This window comes from Anopheles gambiae, chromosome 2 (assembly GCF_943734735.2).
Source record: "Anopheles gambiae chromosome 2, idAnoGambNW_F1_1, whole genome shotgun sequence".
NCBI classification, from domain to species: Eukaryota; Metazoa; Arthropoda; class Insecta; order Diptera; family Culicidae; genus Anopheles; species Anopheles gambiae.
Window position 1 is genome coordinate 55,560,667 of NC_064601.1, and position 22,877 is coordinate 55,583,543.

Genomic DNA, 22,877 nt, shown 5'->3' on the forward strand with positions numbered 1-22,877 from the left:
GCCACAGCTCATTGTTGACTAATATGGCTTCTTGTGAGATCCAATGAGCCTACCTGATCGTCTCATGTTCCACTCGCTCCCCTGATTTGAAGCTGTGTGGTAGCATAAAAAACAATACTGTGTGCAGCTGCTGTTCGAGAAAAAGTGTGAACAGCAGAAGTAATAACTCTTGGATTATGCAGTTCGTGTAGATTACTTACCGTCGAAGCGTCGGGTAAATGAAAAGTGTGCTTAGCTAGTAAGCTAGTGCCGTGAAAAGATTGGTTTAGCGTTACTAGCGAGGGGTTTTTTCCGCACTTCCACAGCATTGCAGCATTGCGTTGGCCTTTGTGTGGCTTTCAACCCCTGGAAGGAGTTGCAGTGGTACCGTTGTTTTGAGAGGGTGTGTAGAAAGCGGTGTCTGACATAGTGCAACTTTTGCTAGGGTATATAGATTCCAGTGCTTCCCAAAGTATGGTACCGTGAACTTGGCAGGCGTTTTTTGTGTGCCAGTTTGAAAGCATTGTACGAATGGTGAAAAATGTAGCAGAAATCTGTTTACTACTGCTAGTAACCCCCGTTCGCGGTGTCCCCGTCTCAGCAAGCGTTATCGCTGGAAGAGGTCCGGTTGGTGTTGGGACGAATCGCAGTGCGGCGATTCTTGTGCTGTCTGCTGTTTCCTTTCTATCTTCCCTTCCGCTACCATCTCTGCATGTCCGGTGTTGGTAGTTCGTCGGCCTCGTTCATTCTCCATTTCGCCGCCACGAGCACGCGCGACAGCTATCTCACTGGCGACAGTGTGTGTGTGTGAGCGAGAGAGAGAGCGTAGCGATGTGAGCAGCGCACTAGCAATAATACTAAAAACAGCAGCAGCGGTGCGATAGTGCCAGCGACATCGCTTGAAAAGGGTGCGAAGTGCGACAAAACGATACCGCAACCGCTTTTTCCGTGAACCGAAGCAAGAGAGAAACGTAGAAGAAAAGTGTTTGCCGGGATGAAGGTTGGTACGTGTGTTCAATCGAAAAATGACAATTTGTGTAAAACGTATCAAATGTGCAAGGAAAAGATGCTCAAGTTCTGATCAGCAAAGTGCAATTTCCTTCGCTTGCAGCCTAGCGCTCTCTGGTACATGGTGTAGGGTTTCCTAGCTTCCGTGGAGAAAATCTGCTCCTGGCAAGCAGGAGGCCTGGGTGGGCTAGTGGAATAGCTGGTGGAAAAAAAGTGTTTGCCTTATTGGGAGTCTTCTTTACATTGCTGCTTGTTGGGGCTTGTGTGTGTGTGCGCGCGAGTATAAAAAGTGCGAGATAGTGCGCTGTCGACGACGTTGGTAATCTTTGCTATTTTCGGCCATTCTAGTTTGATGTACGTAAAAGTATTTGTGTAGCGTGTGTCTGGTGTAAGTGCAAGTGTGTGAGCGTGCGTGCGTGCGTGCATTATCCCATGCTTTGCGTGACTTCACGCCCTCCTTATAGTACGCCGGTTGGGGCAATGTTTCGTATCGCAAGCAACCCTGCTCTATTCGCAATTTGTGCCGTGCTGATATGATCTGCGGAGGCTTTGATAAAAGCGTTTTTTCCTAGTGTTGCTCCTTCGATTTCAAATAGTATTGTGCTTGCTGTACTGCATACCGAAAAGAATGGAACGAGACGAAACGGCGAATCAATAGCTGATAGCTGCGATGCTGTAGCGGCAGCCATAGGCAGCTAGTAGAGCGCGCATAATCATCGTGTATTAATCTGATTATTCTATTGTGCCACAGCTAATGCGTGATAACTTAATGTGCGTACATATTCGGTTAAACGCTTAAAGCGCTCAGGAACGTCGCAGCGAGCTACATTCGATTACAGATTGGATAAAACAATCGGTAGCACAAAATGTCAACATCATCAGAAAGGTGCGTATGTCTCATCGATGACTACAGATAGATAGCTTCACACCTTCTTCTTACTGTTCTTTCCGGCGCATCGTACACACCAATACCAACGACCGTTACCGACATGCGTTCTGCGTGCGCCGTGTCGGATAGAGTTGTTTGTGGCGCTGTGCTCGTAGCGGCTTTCTGAGTTGTTGATGGTAATTTGTGCGCCGCCCTTATTTAAAGGGCGAGTCGCAAGGAACAACACAGCTGCTACAATGCGTGCGAGAGCGTGTCTCGTTTTAAGCTGCTTTCTGCTGCCTTCTGGTATAGCTGAGATTCGGCATGGCATGGGACAGAGTCAAAATCGATACAAAACACGCTTGTGTTTACGTTGAGCCAGCCATAGAACGTAGCAAGGCTTTCCTTTTCTTGGCACGCGTGCATGCTTTTGTTGTTTTCTGTGCTGTGCTGTTCGAAAAACCTTCAACAAGATCGATCAGCAAGTGATGTAAACGCGAGCAAGCAAAAGACGTGATTACGATGTGTTGGGATGTTGTTTTTATGATGTTAGTTTCTTCCAAGGATTTGTTTTGTGAATATTTTTGTTAACAATTTTGTTGCTGTTATCAACTCTGCTCAAACCGAGATAATCTTGGGGCGTAACCGATTTTGTGATGTCTCCAATCAGTTCGGCGTTTCGGCGGAGGGTTCTAATATATCTTAACTAACTTTGTTTTCATTTTCTTTTTCGTTCAATCATTGAATATAGGGTGGAATGGGTGGAAATTATCGAGCCCCGAACCAAGGAACATATGTACGCTAATTTGACGACAGGCGAGTGCGTGTGGGATCCTCCTGAGGTAAGTAATCGAAATAAAACTATCTATTACTGAATAGCTTTCAGTAAAAAACATTACTAAAGCATACTTAGACAATTTGCTGTATACAGTCTGTTCCCGAGTTACACGGTTTGTGCGTTCCCGAGGAATCCGCGTATGTCGAATTACGCGGTTTTCGACCAACATACAATTGGTGTCTTGGTATTTTTATGCAATTTAGTAGTTTTATACACTTTATCATTAATTTGATACGATTCGTGCAGAATTATTTGATATTTTTCGCTTGTAAGTGGATTAAATTTATTAATCAAAATGTAATTTATACTGCATTGGATCATTCTTGAAGCAAATTGTATTGATTTGACATTTGATCTGTAAAATTAAGAAAATCGCGTATCTCCGAATCCGCGCAACTAAAGAACATATTGTTCTTTGTTTCGAGTTTAGCTCTACTATGCAAGAACTCAGCGTTTAATAATACTAAAAATTTATCAAAAATTAATTATATAATAATGAAAAGTATTGAAAGTCTTGAGTTTATTGCATGTGCAAATTCAATACTGCAGCGAACTGTTTTTAACTGAGTTGACCATCCCATGCGTGACATAATGGTGCGTTCAAACTTAAAAACAAATAATTCGCACAAATTATTCTCCCTGGGACACCCTGCGGGAGTCTGGAATGATGGTCAAAAAGAACATGTTTAGCACATTGTTAATATGTGACCGAATTTAGACAATATTTAGAAACAAAAAGAAAAAAAGACACATAAGCACTCACACGCACAACTAAATTGAAGGGTTAATCAAAACAAAACTAGTATGAAAAGGGAAAGTGATTTTTGAGTGTTGTGCTTTTGTGTGATATTGTGCTCAGAACATTGTTAGCTACATTGCACTCTTAAGTATACGAACCTGATGCAAGTTTAAAACTCGACTGTAAATATCGTTTCATTATGTTCATTAGGCTGCACTGTTTAAATTTCTTAGTAGTACAAATATGTCCGATCTTCAAGCGTCTGCAATGATGTGTTTATAAGGAGCTACGTTTCTATTCATAAAATAAGAGCGAGGAAGAGGCGCGTTTTGTTAAGATAGTGTACTTGTAAAGAGAGAGAGAGAGTGCGTTACGTGGACCAGTGAAGCGTCGTTGTAACGTTTCACTTTTGCTGTAACTTTCCGGGCGATTTTTTGTATTGCTGCTTGGAGGTGCGTTTTATTGGCGTTAAATGCAACGATCAATGATCACGTCGAACATACAGCGTTTAGAAACGTTCGCTTTTCGCATTTTCCGAAGGAGCCGATATTGACATCGTTTCACTTGTAGTGCTGTGTTATTGTCTGAAGATTGAAATGGTGCTTGGCCAAATGTTCATCCATGTTTTTGCTTACATCAGTAATCTATTTTTATCGAGAAAAATAACGGTTCACAAATAGAAAATTAGTTTGCAGGCATTTGATGACTGTATGCATACGAAACTGATAGTTAAATTCTATTCAGGATCATTTAGTCCAAGTTTTTTTTTTTTTCTTGGCGGTGGATTATCGATGTCAGTGTGCTATTATCATAGTTAACGATCTTATAAATACCTATCATAGGTTCTAGGTGGGGTCGTATATAGGATTGAATTTCATAGCGATGGGTTAGCCCAGCGGTCGGCAAATTTTACGGCTGAAAGGACCTAATTCTAAAAAAAATTGTAGTACACTTCCACGCGAGGATCAACATTAATTACCAAGTATAAAGAGAGTGAAGCCATGTATAAAGTCGAGGGCGGTTCCTTGATACAGTAGCCAACTCGCACGACTCAACATTTGTCGTGAAATCAAGTCTAGAATGGACCGTCCTCCTGTGGCAAGGACTGACTATCCGGCTGCGTTGTACTAAATAACTCTCGAAACCCTGTATAGACCGGCATGACCACGTATGACAAGTAGAAGAAGAGAGTTTGGTGAAAGTTCTATGAAATATATGAAGCCGCGCATGCGACCTTGCGAATCATACTTTGCCGACCATTGGCTTAGAGTGACTACGGTTGAGAAGCGCTATAAACAAGAGGACAAAAATGGAACGATATTTGTGTGTAGCTGTTTTTGTTTAACAGTACCAAAGCGAACATCCGTGACGTACAGCAAAGTTGTTCTAACTATTTTACGTGAATAAAGGGTTCTATTCGTAGAGGAACTTGACCTTGATTATTATTTGTTTGTCTCCTGTTTGCTTGCGGGCTTGCAGATTGTTTGTTTTTTCTTGTCCATCGTCTTTCCAGGCTTTCCGTGGTTTAGACTACAGCCAGAGGCCAATGATGGCAAAAAATGTTATTTTTAAAACTTGAGTTTACTTATTCACAGGCAAAGGTGCACTAGCCATCCACTTGACAGAAGGTTATTTTAATTCTTAATTATTTAACCACTGAAGAGCTCGCATTTTAAATAGACACATGTGTTTAGACCATGGGTCACCAAACTAGGGACCGCAGGCCGCATGTGGCCTTCGAATGCCCATAATGCGACCCGCGATGACTTTGTAAAGGTTAAAAAGTTCAGTATTTTCACTATCTTTATGCGTTACTTGAAATGCAATTCAGCCCACCAACTGAAAAGTTTTGCGACCCCTGGTCTATACTAAAGATTTGTAACTTTATTTCATGTTGATCATGTTCCTCATTATCTAACCTGCTGATAACTGAATACACTGTAAACTTATCATCACTTCCAGAGTTCCAACGGAGTTTCAGAGCGTACTAGTTTAGCTGAACTGTTAGTTAATTTAAAAAAAAGCAGACAATGATGAATTTGACAGACAACACAGGAAATAGCTTATTAAATGCAGACGGAAGAATTGTGAAATGCATCTGCGTCTATGGATACGACATGCCTTCGTCGGTAATCAATTTTATATGGGTAGCATGATCCTGATAATCCATTAAAGTCTTCTTTATATCATGTATTATTATTCTGTGAAGGGGAAAGAAGTGAGACATTATCATCATCATCATCATCATGTACTATTCTCAAAAAATGACATGAAATATAAAATATATAAGTTTTCGAACGTTGAATGATGAATTACCAAGATAATGTGTGCTTGTAAATATGAATTATATTTCAATGGCATTTGATTCGGTGTTATTTGATGAAATTATACGTTATTATTATACGATATAATTATATTATATCTATTTTTTTAAGAAAAGTACTTCTGAATAAATAAAAAGGCTTCATGAAGATTATTAGGTTAAAAAAGCTTATTAGTTTCAGAGAGCTTCTTAATTTTCTTTGGAAAAATTTGATAAAATAAGAAACTAATTCCTCACTATTTGGCTTTTTATTGGGTTTCCTACGGGTTTAAGCCATTTATCTGATTTTGTGAATGTTTTTTTTTTTGGCAAATCAAATGGATTGAATACTCTCGAAAAGATTTGGTGCATCTTCATCTTGAGATTCAATGGAAAATTGTATGAACCAATAGAGTGCTTGCTTTGGTAGCGATAATCGTTTTTCTCGTACTCGTTTTCTCGGTCAACAATCAACAACCACTTCTCCATTAGCGGAGGCTCCGTACACCAGCAATGAATTCACATTGCTTTTTCCAGATGTTTATGTAAATATTGAACAAAAATAAACCAAAGTGAGGTGCACGAGCTTGCTTTCGCCAGTGTGCGCCATTGACATGCTTCTTGTAAAGCCGTTGCAACGGAAGATGTTTTTGGTGTATATCGTAGACAGATTGATCCGCATGCCGGAGGAATGCATAGAATTACGTGTTTCCGAAAAAGGAACAACAAAAATCGTTTCTTGCCGAACTGTACCGATAGACAGAAAAAAAATCATAGTCTTGCGCGCATCACTATTTGACCGAACCGCTATGAATCATTGGAAGCAACTGGCTTCTTCGGACATATTCACCCGATTTCCATTCTTCTGGAAGGCAAAGAAAGCAGCCTTAATTGAATGTTATTATTAGTGATGTCGGTAATTGTGCTTGCTGCTCACAAACGTGATTGTTTTGACCTCAAATTCTTTAAAAAAGCTCGGTTGATCCGAGGTAGTGAAAATTGTGTCGTCCTCAGAGCATGGAATGCTGATTATTTTTGCAACAATCTTTTTTTTACTTTTTGGAACACTATTAAATGTTTATATGAGAGAGTTGATATTTATTACCTTATCCATGGTGTTCGCAAATAAATTAAATAGTGTTCATTGTAATTGTTAACATTCATTTTTATGGAACTTTAATCAAACTAGATGTGTTATTATCAAAACATGTGCTGCTTTTCCTTGTGACTTAATTGCTTCACGAGCGGCCTGTATAGCTTAAACTACACGATGTAACCAAAACTCCCAAAAGCGGCCAAAGTCATACAAAATCATCAAACTATTTGTGCTATGGCGCGTTTTGATCTTCGACCTCGGAACCGAACCAAAATTCAACAGATATAAACGGACAACACTGTGTGATAGTTGTGTGTTTAAAAAAAATAGGAATAAGTGTCAGTGAGCATTTCGTAATTTAATTTAGATAAATATAAATATGATTACATTTTAATTTCTTATGCCGTTTTAATATTTAGCAGTGTGTAAATAGGAGGACTGTCATTATACATGACTATCGAATATAGATTTCAATGCGTTAGCCTAGTTTTTTCCTTGATGATGTAGCCTGATAGAAATTATTTCTACTTAGCACGTGGAATTTACTTCTGGAGCTGGTATAACAACTTAAAGTTTTCGTAAGCATCTCACCGTGCGTGTAGTTATACCGGTAAAATTTTAGGCCATGAAACATGCAAAAGTAGCAACAATTAACATGGATGAAATTTTTCAATTCGATTTGTATGTGTTCAACTATCACCCTGTATGGTGCGATAATACTCCATAATATTTTGCACGTGTCCGCTTATGCCGTGAAAATATTAGACGTGAAACAGATTGTTTTTGTACGGACACTTCGAATCGAATATTATCGAATATCATCTATTTTTGCTTCACATCGCGTAGCGCTATTTGACGATGTATCTAGGTGCACGGACCAGTACACAACTATTGCAATGTACTACTCTGATAGTTAAGAGTCGCCATGGACCCAACCTAGATGCGCTTCAGTATTGAAGTGATTTTTGGCCAAGCTTTTCCAAATTGACCGATTTATTATTTATTCGTCCCTAGATGAGACGGATTCAAGAGCCATATTTATTGTTAATTATATATTAATCCTTGATTTTTCCGTCCACTAGTCCAGCTCGTTAGAGTATGAACCAATAGGATTGAAGCTGCCAAAAAAGAGTTACTAAAAAGAGTCTTGTCTTGTACATCAGTCTTCTCCAACTTCTGGTCCGTGGCGCAAACAGACGTTTTCCGCGAAAGAATTAATTTTCTGAAAAGAATAGCTTGTTACGATGCATGTTGTACAGTTTTGTTTCCCACAGTCACGATTTAATGTTTTACAGGCATGTGTAGAATAAGAGTAAAACATCAAGAAGCTTTGAAGAACAAAGTCTACAAATATATGTCCTCAAATATATATGTACACTAAGTTAGGTGGTCCGTGATACTAAAAAGGTTGGAGAGCACTGTTGTACTTCACTCCGTGGCGTAATGTAACATTTCGTCTGTTGCAACATACTCGTTGTTTGTTATTTGTTCGGGATACACTTGCTAGGATACGAGCACATGCCTATTGCATTTTTATTTCTAAGCTTTGCTCAATAGTTTATCCTGAACGAATAGATCTAATAAATGTTCTCGGAGCAAAATTTCGTAACTGTAGACAACAACGAACTGGCAATCTACATTTTTTCACTAAGTTGTATGTGCGTAAAGTTTGCTGTTTGTTGTGTCATAATTGATCGTAGTTTCTTAAGATTAATTTCCAAGGCTTATCCCTGCCACCTAATTGTTAAATCATTCTATGTAACCCATGCATATGGTGTTCTTGTTATTGTGTCAATCCATTGTGAAGTGTGTTAAGAATGATGGTGCAAATGGAAATGTCTAGACTTCCTCTGTAATTCCACTCTGGTACAGTGCAATCGATCTCGATTATTGTTTTTGTTCTCTGTGGTTTTTGTTTTTAATTTTTTATTGTGTAAAATAAGAAAACGCGATTACCAAAGCCGATTAATTTAATATGCGTTACCGAAAGGAAAGTGCCTCCCAGCAGCCCCAACACATAACGTAGTTTTTGCGAACACAGCTGATGCAAATGCTAATGGTACAGGCGAACGAATGAACCGTAAAATGATTGGTCTATCATTGCCACTTATAATTGAAGCAAATTCATCATCTATGCCATTCTCTTTTTTTAGAAGCGACGACTACATGCGTTTCGCAGTTTGTGATGTGATCATTCATTTGCGATGCGGCCTATATATATATATGCGTAATATGGCCCTTGCGTTACCAAACATGGACGTACTGGAGAAAGAATGGTTTCAATTTTACCCGTGTTCGATTTATTCTATGCTTGCCAGTCATACTCTTTTACGAGGTGTATTATCTGTAGCAACAAGCTTGTGGTGTAGAACGAGTGACTATAGTTATAGATCTTTCAAATTGTTCCATTAGAGTATCCATTGATGAGTGATAATTCTTTGGTTTGAAAAATGTTGGAAGATGAAGATACTTAAAAAAAGATATTAAAAACGACAAAACATGTGTTTATAAGTAGAGGATATGCAGCAGTTTGATGGTTTAAGAGAAAATAGTAGTTTTTGTAATTTTAAGTAATAATATATATTTATCGTTTAACATTCTGCTAATGCAACAAACTAAGTATATAATTTTTTAACTACAAAACTGCATGAAGAGAACCCACGATAAGCGGAAACGATTTTTTAGACCCCTTCAGTTTTATCCGGGTGTCATTTTAGTAACATTAATGAACGACTTATTCTTTATATAGCATGGGCAGCTGTGACTGTATAGATAGGATTGTATAGGGTTGTATAGAGTTATGTGTAACGCTTAGATGACAGGCATTCAGTGAAACGAACGGAAGGTGAAGTTCCTGTTGCACCGGATATTAATAAACCGACCCTCTTGGCTGCTTTTCTGCAGAAGAGGCAAAGAAACCTTGCGAGGAAACAAATCTGGTAGAAAGGAAGCGTTAAATACGAACCAGCACGCATTAGCATGATCTCTCTGTGCAGGTCGGGCATAAACATTGCTAACAGTTTTACTCGCCCATCTTGACAGTGCAGCGTGTCAGCAGCATGGTGATGATAAGAAAGTGAAAGCAAGCCAGCAAATGGGTTTATCCCCCCTGATATCTTCGATGTGCAAGTCGGTTGCACGTTGTGTTGTGCACATTGATCTACCGATTTCTTCATGTAATTAGCGTTGAGTTCCCTTTTAAAGGTTTTCGGTTTGTTTAAAAAATATCATTACCATACATTGCTTTTCTTCAATTTAAAGAAGGCACAATGACATCTGCCTGTTTGGGCATGCAAAGTCAAACCAAATTCTCTAGGAAATACGAATTGTAGGTGGTGATCGATCGATCGATTGAGTTCCTCTGCATTCACAACATTAGCCCTATTGGTACGCTGTGCCAAGTTAGCGGTTAAATAGGCTGCTTTCAACATGGCAATGTATGTGGTGGTGACCGTTAAAAGAAAAGAAGAGCAACCCGTTAGCGACCGGCCGACCGACCGAACGGCCAATCGACCAACCGAACAGCTTTTGAAGGTTGGCCTCCACAGGGCATCGTTCGTCGCTGCGGTCGTCGAGCATTGCTACGGTTGGTTGATTTTTTTTCTCTCCATTACGAGCGCTTTGTTTAACGTCGAATCGGGAAAAGTTGGTCAGCTACTCATGATCTCCATACTTACGAACCTTCGAGTGGCCCTTACAATCGTGGAAAGTAGTATTTTGCTCGCTGTGCAAACATTACAAATCTCATGCTGGGTACACTTGATGCGCTGTGCCTGTTGGACAATAGTTGAGGTGTTTTGTTTTGCTACTCAATTTCAAGTTTATTTTAATTGAACAATATATTTTATAGGTAGATTTTTGGCAAAGATGCGCCTTTCAGGTCCTTCTTATACTACAAATTGTTAAACAAATTATTATGTTCTGTAGTTTTCTGTAATAGAAACAGTTAAATTCGAAGCAACAGAATCAAATGAAACAGCCAGCTATTTTCGCAATATGATCGTAGTTTGTTTTCACGAGTGTAAGTGTAAATGTATTCAGTAAAGAGCAATCTGATAGGAGGAAATGTTTTCATTGCATTATCGCTATGGCTATGGGTCTAAGGTGAAAGAATAAACACAATTGCGATGTATTCACTGTCTCTCGGTTAGCAAATTGACCCAAACAAGGGAATAATTTCTTTAATAATATGCCATGTTTTCTAAAATACACCAATTATTAAAAAGTTAGGTGATATCCTACCAACGAATGAATCACTCTTTGAAAGCGTTATTAGTTCATCCAGCCTTCTTTTATTGAGAGGTAGCCCAAAAAACCTCAACCATACGCATACCAAAACCGATCCGTGGTGTGATTATTCAGCGGATATTTCTATTGGCAGTCGCTGCACCGACACCATCAACCGAACGGAAGTAATGAATTATTTTCCGTTGCCACTGGGAACTTTAGGAAGGCTACTTGTGTACCGTCAACCGTGTCCATACGATTTGGACGCTTGGCGCTTGACTTTTCTCTGCAATCGTCCTTTATAAATATTAATGTAGCGGAGCGGGCATTGACAACTTCAGAGGGATGTCAGTAACGGTTGGATTAACGTCGGCGAGATAATGCCGTGCCTTGGTTTCTTTGCCTGAACCACACAGCCACTGTCTGGGCATGTTGGGCTAGTCGAGTTGTACATCCTTATATTTGATTCGCGTGTCGAAATCATTTCCTGTGTGTGTGTTTTTTTTTGCTGCAGTACGTTGATTGGCGATTACATACATGCATCAAATTGGAAGTAAAACTAAGTCAAACTCTTGACGCTTGTGTAAAGCAGTTTGTATCAATACTTATTCTCATCTTCTTTTGCACAAAAACCGTCCAAGACTTGGCTTTCAGTGATTTTTTGATTTCGCATAGCAGCAGAATATGCTTTGAATTTTGTACTAATTATGAGTTGCGTAAAAACGTGCATATTTTATGTTTATTGGAATTAGCTATCGCAACTCTAACCATATGGCATTATGTGCTGACCACTCCGTGATACTGATAGAACTTTGGCTTATTATTTTTAATCTTCAAAAACGGAGCAAATCCCATGTGAGAAGCTAACAAAAAGAAAGAGCACAAAAACGTAAAATATGAAAAAGGAAAGGGTCCGACCTGACCAATGATTCAAATGAACGTAAGAGAACAAAAAAAAAGCACAACAAAACATGCGCACCATCAACATGCGGGCACATGAGTAACCCATACAAACATATGCTTTCTTTTGCGAGATTCTCCGTGATTCTCGAAACGAGAGAAACATGAAGAATACTGGCACGCACGCACGCATTGATTGTCATAGTATCTTGGTGGTTAACCGCATACGTTTTTGGAAGCGCACACGACGACACTTTATGGAACCGAGTTTTTTTAACGCCTTATTCGTGGTGAGTCGCAGTCCGTTTGTTTTCCGACCTTAAGATTATTGTCGGGTGGGTTACCATGGTGCATCCGCTAGACTGCTTTTCAGTTAGCATTGAGTAGGCAACATTTGAACTGGCATTTGAACTGGCAGCTGTTGGCTACACTTCCGGTGGATTGAACGTATTTGATGAGTAAAATACAACACAAACAACAGTACAGCGACACCGTTCCATAGCTTGATAGATAGATTATTTTGTTGAAGCCGTAAGATTACGCCTGTTTTTTTGTTTTACTTTATATAAATTCTATTCCGAGCCTTTTATATGAATAGAATATGATTTAGTTAATCTTAAATAGTAAACAAATTTCAATAGTTTTTTATTATAATGGATGTTTGCAAATTTAATCATATGTATATATCAATCAAGCGAATGATCTTTAATTGGTCTTTAAATGATGTTTAAGTGATCCGTTTAGGCAAATCTATTCGGCCAAAGTTAATTTTATCGGGAACAACAGCAAGTTGGAGGAATGTTGACATCGTAGTAGATAACTTTTGAGTCCAAAAATACAGAATATACATATAATTTTACGAAATTGACAAACGAGAATTGCCACTGGTGAATTGGTATTTGTATGTTTAATTGCACGTATGAATAACATAACCAGCTGACTTTGTTGTGCATGTTATGTATTTCATTTGTTCAACATACATTTGTTGATTCATTGTCATCATATTGACCAACAAGTTCCATCATTTCTACATTTCGTCAATGTGCTCAGTAATTGCTGGCGTGCGTTGGACATAAAGGGGATACAATGATGAATGTATTCAATATTAGTTTAGATTGGACACTTTAGAGGCTCTACTGTTGCAGCACGTCTTCAATGTAAAGATCTTCGTCGACGATATAAATAACTCAGATTTAATGATTGAAACGCAAACACTTTTTTTTTTGTAATAAAATATTACCAATTTTTCTCAATTAGCATAATACCATGAATTTTTTTTAAATTTTTGATCTTAACAACGTGAAAAACATTGCATTCGCATACGCAGCAGTTACTAATAAAGTTCGACAAGTATTAGGTTTTGAAAAACGACTATATTTTCATTTTTCCCCGGTTTTTCAATAGCTTAGTTACTGGTTCTAACTGTTTTTGCTTTAGTTATTTGCACAGCTGCTTTTTTATCCCATTTCTCGAATTCTGTTACCGATATTTTTTACATCTTCTCGTCCGATAAAATTCTTGTATTATTATTAAACTTTGTTATGTTTAATATTTTGTAAGAAAAATATTTTTCTCTACGGTCTCTTCCTGTCTCTACAGGGTGTCCTTTTTCTAAATCTTTCTTAGAATTATTATTAAATATTTTTTGTCTTGTTTTACTTTTGCTACTTCTTTTTTTTATTATTCATTTTCTCTCTTGCAATATATGTTTTTTTATTCATGGTGATCAGTCTCATTTATAGATATTTAAAGGTACAGCAATCGTGCTTCGCGGCATTACGGTTAGTCAAAGATTTTTAAATAGTCCAAAAAGATCTATAAAATTACTTAAATTGCCTAAAATTTTCTCCATTATCCATTCCATTATCTCTGTATTGTTTAGCATTGGGAGTACATCATATATGATGAGATAAAGAATAGCCTAAAGCATATGAGTTGCTGTGGTGTGCGCTTTTCATAAAAAATGAATTTCATTATCAATTATGTCGAGAAGCAATGATTTTTGTTGAGAGATCCAGCATTGCATATAAGCTGATTGATCTCAACGGTAATTACACTGTAGTAACTGAGTTATCTAATAGATGAATTGTGATAGTGATATACTCATACTCTCACTTGCAAGCTATAACACGAAAGTATTGCGACTGATGAAATTGATGTGTGATAATGTGTAATAGTCAATATCAATTAAAAAAAAACTATGCTGCAATCGTTTACTGTTATTATGGTTTCTATTAGGTGCCAATGATAAGATATTATGTATTTTCTACTATGGATGACTACATTAACTTATTGACAGTCCTTTGTAGAGTAAAGGATTATTATATGAATAAAAAATATATTTTAATTCTATTTGAAATATTTAAGGTTTAACAACAATGCAATCATAACTTGAAGCATTTTAATGCAAAAATGTGTTTTTGTGAGATTTTTTTTTCTATAACATTTTATGTTTCTTTTTACTTTTAGGGTGTAACTATCAAACGTACGGATGCATCGCAGTGGTGGGAACTGTTTGACACAAATACCTGTCGCTTTTACTACTACAATGTTGCCTCACAGAAAACCGTTTGGCATCGGCCACAGAACTGTGATATTATCCCTCTGGCCAAGCTGCAAACCCTGAAGCAAAACACAGATCCTAGCGATCGGAAAGATGCAACACTTCCGCATCATCATCACCACCATCACCACCATGGAACGGGCAGTAGTGGAAGCACCGCAGGTGGTATCGGTGGTCTAGGTTCACTCGGTGGAGCATCGAAATTGGGTGGCAGTGGTACGGTGGGAAAATCTTGTGGACATCGAACGGCGACAGGCGTCACGGATTACCGTGACAGAGATCATCACCATCGTAGCTCCAGCTCTGGCCACCGTCGTGGCGGCGGTGGCGGATTGGATCAACGCAGTAACAGTGAGCTTCTGGCCAGTCCACAGGGAAGACACAGCCTTCAGCATAGGTAAGTCTCATCGGAACCACACGAGAGTGATACACCTTTTTTTACTATACTTCCACTAGAATCCCGTTTTGCAATGCGACCACAAACGACAAAGAACGTTTCTACGCAGTTCTACGTATGCTTACTGTTGCTGTTGCAATCAGCAATGTGTAAATTAATTATTTCCGTTTCCAAATTTTGCTAGCCTTTTGTTATATTCCTAAATCTGTAATAGTACGTTTGTCCCATTTTATCAAAATTTTGTTTTGCAGAGTATGTACGTACGCTACAGCAGTTATTTAGGTCGATATCTATTAGAACAAAGTCGATTAGTTTTTATTTATTCTTTGTTTTAAGTGCCTTAATGTTGTTCTGTTTTCTGTTCTGTGTTTTGAATTGTTGTTTTTCTCTTCCTTTTTTTCTCTTTCTTTTCAACATTTTTCGGATGCTTCTTTTTTCTTCGCTTGCGATATCTCTTCCTCGTCTTCGTACATCTACTTTTCGCATCGTTTTGTTCCTACTGTCCTCTGGCATGACGACGACGACGGCTTTTGATTTCGTAATATTTTTGTTACATAAATTAAATGTTTGTTTTTTAATGTTTTGTATTGGTTTGTGGTATCTTGATTTGAAAATATTATGTTGTTGCTATTGTTTCCCTCTTGTAAACACAATGAAATATTCCTCGTAATACCGTAATTATGTCGTGTCGTGTGTGAACATAATTTTGCCCAAAAAAATCCAAATTTTTTTTTATCCCTGCACCCTAATCTTCGTTCGGGCTATTCGGTATTTGGCTCTACGGAAAACAACAAAATTTGTTGTTTAATTTATCACCGTTTTCAACTCCAATGCTTTCCATCGTACCGTAATTTCGTTTGTGTGTATGTGTGTCTTTTTGTCTGTCTGTTTTGTGCATATCCTTTTGAATGGCATTTGGCTTGCTTACTGGCACACCTGATTTTCCCGAACTTCCTACTCGTCCTTGTCATGCAACTCTTTCACACTGCCACCACTTAATTTCCCTTAAAAACAATGCTGTGAACCACACACTTCTTGCGGGGATACCATCCACTCTCTGGCCGTTTAAAACGCACACATCTGGGGGGTGTTGTAATGGGGTTGATTGTTTTGTGTTGGTTGGTGACATCAGATTACCACCGAAAATCTTAACCTCCCCGTTGGCTGATGGTAGCAGCCACTCTTCGATTAGTCGATTGGATTCACACAAATTTTGCAGACACGGTGGCATGTCTGTGCCATCTTCTGGATCGGTTCGTGGCAGTCAGCGCTATCCGGCCAGTTATCAACATAGCCATCTTCACGCATCGCAGCAACACCACCAGCGTTTTCACCACCATCATCATCCCGATAGCTCACTCAAGTCGCCTGAGGGGGGTAGCCTGTCCGGAAGCTACCGGCGATTACACGGAGGCGTTGTGGGCAGCGTTCCTGAAGCAACGGGAAGCAGTTTGCTGCGGTATGGCAGTGGTTCCAGTGGTTATGCAACGAATGGCCATAGCACCGGTGGTACGGGTAGTAGAAAACACAATCCTGACAGTAGTAGCGGGTAAGTGCATGGAACGCGATCAACTAGATACGTACTCGGGCGAGGGAGGTGGTGGTGTGCATGGTGGTGTGTAGTATGTATAGTAGCGTGCGTGTGTTCGTCCCAAAATAAATCCTGCATCCGCTATCATTGTCACCCGTAGTAGTATGTGTATTGTGTGTGTGTTTGTAGTGTCTGCACGTCTCTATTGGCAGTTGACACATTCACGAATTCTATATGACTAAAACATAACAGAAAACAAGTCCAAAATTAATTTCACTATATTCATCCAGCATCATCTCACATAGAAGGAAAGCAAACTAAACGGTGGTGATATTTGGTTTTTGTGATCGTTGAGACGCAAAATATCCCGTGTATGATAATCCGCTTATAAGAATCATGTATTTTTGTGTATTATTTTGCTAGCTATCGTATGCTGCAGGAAAGTTCCAGTTCGCACAACATTCCGCATTCTGTGGTAGTTCCCTCGCCTTCATCATCTACTGCAGCTGTGTCTGCAGTAAGCAGCAGCGAAAAGTTAGCCCTTGGAGCATTACATCATTCTTCAGCACTGCCGCCACCGCACCAAATGCTGTCGTATTCGATCTCAAACTCATCGGATCTTGCTGCTGGCAGCCTATCGTCACCATCACACTCGTTGAGCACGCCACAGTTCAAAAAGAAGTTCATGCATGACGGTGGTGTTGGGGGTTCCTCTTCAAAATCAACCTCGAAAGATGGTAACCTTGCTGGGGGCATGGTATCCAAGCACGAAAGCTTCGATTATGGAGGCAGTAAGTAATAGTTCCCTGCGGCTGAACTGGATGGTTTTGCTCAAATAGAATTTAAAAGGATTAATAATTTCCCCAATGCTCTTTTTCAGATCCTAGTGCATCATCAATCTCACTTACAAGATCGGGTAGTTTCCTGTCATCTGCGGGAATTACTAGTGGTGTGGGCGGTGTTCTTGGTACTCCAATTTCTTCCAGACCGTATGGTCCTTCCGGCAGCGGAGGAAGTCATCATTCTTCCAGTGGATCTCATCGGAAAGGTAGCTTTGACGGAAATGGTGGAAGTGGTAATGTACCCGGCTCCGGAGCAGGAGGAAATGTTGGTGGTTCCGGAACAGCAGCGGGTGGTGGAGGAGGGGGAAGCGATGATTCAATGCATGAAAAATATTTCAAATCTGTTGAAAACACACCGATCACGCGAAGGCGCCACACCACGTCCTCAAAATCGCCCTTGCAGCAACAAAAGCAATCAAGCGATTCTAGTCCCCAGAGTCCAATTAGTCCTCAACAGCAGCAGCAAGTGAAAGTGCAGCGACCATCAGCTTTGTCGGTGGAGCTATCTCCCGGTAGCAGTTACCAAAACAACGGCAGCAACAAATCTAGTCATAAAAATAGTAATACCAATAGCAGCAATACCACAGGTGATCATCCTAGCGAACCATACAGTGTGGATGGTTTGAAGGGAAAAGCAGATAAATATCAAGAAAAGATGAAGCAAGATCGTGCTGGTAAAATATCACCAGGTGCAGTGTCTGTGGGTGGTAAACAGTCTCCTTATCCACCCAACATTCCGGCGTCCTCGTCCTCTAGTCATCCTGTGGATCAAACCAACAGTGGTAGCACTTCCAAGGGCAGTGCGGGCAAGGATCATTTTTCGTTGAATCTGAACCAGTCCAATCTCGACCGGCACAATAGACAGCTCGATCCACAACAAACATTGGAGAAAAAGTCGTCCGGTTCCACTCATACCGTTGCTTCGAATAATTCATCATCGCACAATGCAAAACATGGGAAAAAGTCCAAGAATTACAGCAATCATAATACCGCTGGTGGTACCGGTTTCGATTTCGATTACGACAACGGCAACACCTCGCCTTTGTACTGCAACTGGGATAAGGTAATACTTTCGAAAAAAAATCAATAATAATGATCTATCACTTTGATTGGTCGAATGACTCACCGCAACTGTGGTATCGATATTTTCTTTACAGGAAATGCAGGAACATTTGCTCCCTTTGCAACATTACATCTTAGAACAGGCAAAACTGTCGGGTTCTTATGGACTTGGAGATCTGGACTCGGATTCGTTTCATTCCGACAGTCAATCTGAGCACTCTTTCTCGGGACACGAGCCGGATAATGAAGATTCGGATCATTCCGACGGCCACGGTGACTATTTAGCACATTATCCTTATGAAGAGTATGGTGCCCGGCACGCCCAGGACGGCGGTGTATCATACTATAACTTTGAGTTTAATTTTGGCGACCGCGACGAAAAGGAAGACATGTAAGTATTTGAAGTACGATATTCAAGTACGGTAGATGTTGAAACTTACCTTTCGAATATTGTTAAATTATTTCGGTAAAATATAGATCCGAAGAAGTGACAGCGAAGTTGGAGAGCATGCCGGATCAAATATACAGTCCAGTCAAAAATCATCCTCCACTGCACAAATTCCCGCCAGCTGCATTCCAGGGAGCGAGATCAGCTCTTGATGCATCCGGTTTGGTGCCGGATGCTGTTGATCGCGGAGTACCTACGGTTCCGATGGGCGGTGCAAATAGTACATTTGGTTCAAAAACTTCCTATCTACAACAGATGGCTGCTGCGGCCGGTCACCACCAGCAGTTACAACTCGGCGGAGCAATGCAGTCTCCTCAACAACAGCCGCCACATAAAATCAATAAAGCTACGTTGCTACAGCGATTCCAGGAAAACCTCTCACTGGGGGCATCTGCTCCGGGAGTAGGTGGTAACGGAAAGATAGCAGAAATGGCTTTGCTGAAGGAGTGTGACATCGAGAAATTCGCGCAGGATAATCTGAACCTCCATTCTAAGGGCATTTTCCGGAAAAAGTCTTCCGTGAGAGATATGCTCAGTTGGACATCAAACGCGATAAGCCGTCCGATGTTATCGTTGGCAAGAGATAAGGCAGGCAAGAAAATGGCAACGGATCTTTTCAAGTTGGTTCAAATATACATGGGTGATCGAAAGGCACGTATTGGTATGAGTTTAAATTCGGTGGCGATAGACATCGTTACGATGGCGATGGGCCAGGCACAGCTGCGCGACGAACTGTACATTCAAATGTGCCGCCAGACCACAGAAAATCCGAGTAGAGATTCGTTGATTCGAGGCTGGGAACTAATGGCTATTTGTTTGTCATTTGTGCCACCGTCCCCTACATTTCAACCAGCCTTGCTGGGATACATAAATCGGCATCGGGATCCGTCTTTTGCAACCAGCTTCCCCGAAGTTGGCAAGTGGCCAATCCACGTTCAGATTTCGCACTACGCTACGATAGCCTGCCGCCGATTGGATCGTATTGGAAGCTCGGGAAGAAAACAAGCTAAACGACCGACAGAAGACGAAATCAATCAGGCACGTGAGCAAATATTCCGCGACAGCATGTTCGGCAATACTCTGAGTGAAGTAATGGAACTGCAGAAGGAAAGGTTTCCAGATCGCCAACTGCCCTGGATACAGACAACACTTTCCGAGCAAGTAAGTCGGAATGATTTAGAATTTCTCAAAAATGACCAAAATTTCAAATTTCCTTTCAGTTTGTAAATTGTTCAATTATACATAATCCATTAATCCATCGCTATTTGAATCGATCTTTCTAATTTATACATTTGTTTTATTTTATTTATTAGGTGTTACTTCTGAACGGGAAGCAAACTGAAGGGATTTTCAGAGTACCGGCAGATGTCGACGAAGTTAATATGTTAAAAAATCTTATCGATCGTTGGGAATTTCCAGAAAACAAAGGCACGATGGGTAAGAAAACATGATCAGCCTCATTGGTTTAAAATGGTTTAAAATAATGAATATTATAATATTTCAGATGCTCACGCTCCTGCGAGTTTGTTGAAATTATGGTATCGAGAACTGTACGATCCGCTGATTCCGGATGAGCTTTACGACGAATGTGTCCAAACGGAAGACCCTGCTGAAGCAGCTGCTATCGTAGAAAAGTTACCAAAAATCAATCGATTGGTAGGTGTACAACATACATCCAATTGTTTAAAAAACAACGTCTTTTGATCTTGGCCCAGATTATAAACAATCCATCAATCATTCTCGTTGTCCTTTCCAGGTTCTAACATATTTGATTCACTTCCTGCAACAATTTTCGTTGCCTGACGTTGTTGCTAATACAAAAATGGATTCATCTAATCTGGCGATGGTATTTGCACCAAATTTGCTTCGCTGTCAATCACAAGATCCAAAAGTTATTCTGGAAAATGCCCGTAAAGAGATGACGTTTATGCGTACCCTGATACAACATATGGACACTTCCAGTGTCACGTATCTGGTGTGAAGAGTAGACCAACATGTATTGAAATATCATGGAAATAATTTGTACAATCCCGTAGAACATACCCCAATTTAATGGAAACATAGACAGGATAGACAGGTATCTATTTCATTTTTGCTGTTGCTATTTGCTGCATCAATTAGATTTGCTACATCAGCTATAACACGGGTTCAAATACGGCATTGCCAGTAGGAAAGTTGCTGTATTTAACATAGCAATGTTTTACTGGCAATGTTTTACTGTTGAGTAGGAAGTTATGCAAAGAAACATACAATCTTGATACATACAGTTATCGAGTTGCGAATATAACAGAATATTTTGCTGCACATTTTTGGATAACCCGACCGTGAAAAACGACGTACCGTTCATAAACCTTACGACTTACCAAAATACAGCTTAGTAAAAACAAAATCGTAACAGCGATACAAGAATAAGAATAAAAGTTAATGGAACAAAACGATGTAACCACACAACAAAAATCAAATACTTTGCACACACAGCTAAACACCGTAAAAGAAGAGCGGTCAAAAGACGCTTCCGGGGATTGCTAACTATTGTATTATTTACAGAAACTTTTAATAATGCAGTACGAATAAAAATACACTTTCACACTAAGCATCTTATAAACCATCCCACTCATTCATTCATTCTCAAAATCCATAAGCAACGTAATGGTTGCGAAAACTCTTGGGCGAAAACACACAGACACTGGCAAATATTGTTAAAAGTATAAAACATATGAGCTAAAAGAGAACCTAATAGTTATTCCTTACTGGCATTTAAAGCAACAGGTGCGCAATATGCACAATTAAAAACACAAATTACACAATAAAAGCTACAAAACAACTATTGGACTGTGCTGGGTAGAGAGTACTGCAGGATAGCTAAGTGGGTATACAGAAGTTTTTTTTTAATTTAAACGGCAAAACATGGGACAACAAGCACAATTTAAATAAACAAAAGAAATATAGAACAGGTAATAAATATAGTCTTACTTCATAATTGCTTTTATCAGTTTGATTATTGCAAAAACAAAACACACTTTCAGTTTGCTTCACACAGGTGTTTGTTGAGTCCATACTCTCCCACCAAAAGATTTCCAAACTATTAACGTTTTCACGAATACAAAGATTTCAGAAGATGTAGCTAGGGTTTCAATAACTTCTTCCATCTTGTCATATTTGTTATGATTTTTTCAGTAAGGTCTATAATATCGAATTTGACGTCAATTGACGAATTCACAAGCATCTTCTTAACTGCTAATGTCTAATGGAAAGTCTTTACTCATTTGATAGTTTTAGGAGCTAGGGATTGTTTTATACCAAAATTATATGTATTTTAAGAACAGGCAGCTAGGTAATAGTTTCTTTCGCTCTCTTGTTTGTAATAAAAGAGTTGTGTAGATATATATTAAGAATGAGTTTGTTCGAAACCAACGATATGTATGAATGATTTAACGTATAAATTAAAACTCACTTTGCGCGTGGTTAACGAGAATCGATCGGAAAAGAATGTTATGTTAGTCCAATAGACCAGTACAAAAGGGTACGTAGTAGTGACAACAAACTGTTTGCTCTCATCGTGTTGATGAGTTTTACCATCTCTATGGCCTTCGTGTAACATACCCTAGAGCGCAATAACATGAAACTTTCTATTTGATTTGAGAAAATGAACAAAATGCGATCGTAGAAGATGAACACATTATTAACAAGCGTCCAACAACGAGGCATGCACGAACTCACAATCTATTTATGCAGAAGCTTTGAAGAAGCAAACACAAAACTCACTTAACAAGTAATCTATCAAACAAACAAACAAACAAAACAAACACAAATGCAGATGCGAGCAATGAAACAAAAATAAAAAAATGCGCTGAAGAATATTGAGATAAAAATATATATTATATATTCTATATTGAGAGAAGTTTAAGTAAAGCAAGCATGCAAAAACCAATTAATAATTTATTACGAGGAAACTAAAACATAGACGCTAGTGAACGCCGACGAAAATGAAGAAAGGACATTAACCTGACGCATTATAATGCAAATAAAAAGAGAACAAAACCTACTTAAAGATATGTTCCACTGCAAATTATTTCA

At 39.3% G+C, this 22,877-nt stretch overlaps 1 protein-coding gene across 14 annotated transcripts; it reads left to right on the plus strand.

Annotated features, from left to right (window-relative positions):
• Positions 1–61: 61 nt before the first annotated feature.
• LOC3291029 (rho GTPase-activating protein 39) lies at positions 62–22,845 on the plus strand. 14 transcript variants are annotated; one of them, XM_061650247.1, is made up of 12 exons: positions 62–214; positions 1,739–1,873; positions 2,607–2,697; positions 14,427–14,917; positions 16,050–16,466; positions 16,872–17,239; positions 17,329–18,353; positions 18,448–18,743; positions 18,830–19,961; positions 20,114–20,237; positions 20,305–20,456; positions 20,557–22,845. In XM_061650247.1, exons 2-12 carry the CDS (start codon positions 1,854–1,856, stop codon positions 20,779–20,781), a joined length of 4,341 nt encoding a protein of 1,446 aa, XP_061506231.1. In that variant the 5' UTR covers positions 62–214; positions 1,739–1,853; the 3' UTR covers positions 20,782–22,845. The 14 variants fall into 14 exon arrangements, with proteins under 14 accessions (XP_061506231.1, XP_061506238.1, XP_061506239.1 ...); XM_061650254.1 differs by having other exon boundaries at positions 16,137–16,466; XM_061650252.1 differs by having other exon boundaries at positions 66–1,341.
• Positions 22,846–22,877: the final 32 nt, after the last annotated feature.

What these genes read in the sequence shown, in the direction of transcription:
- LOC3291029 (XM_061650247.1), top strand. Translation starts at nt 1,854, where the DNA reads ATGTCAACATCATCAGAAAG. An exon ending in GCGTGTGGGATCCTCCTGAG is followed by an intron (nt 2,698 to 14,426) that starts GTAAGTAATCGA and finishes TTTTACTTTTAG; the next exon opens with GGTGTAACTATCAAACGTAC. An exon ending in AGAAAACAAAGGCACGATGG is followed by an intron (nt 20,238 to 20,304) that starts GTAAGAAAACAT and finishes ATAATATTTCAG; the next exon opens with ATGCTCACGCTCCTGCGAGT.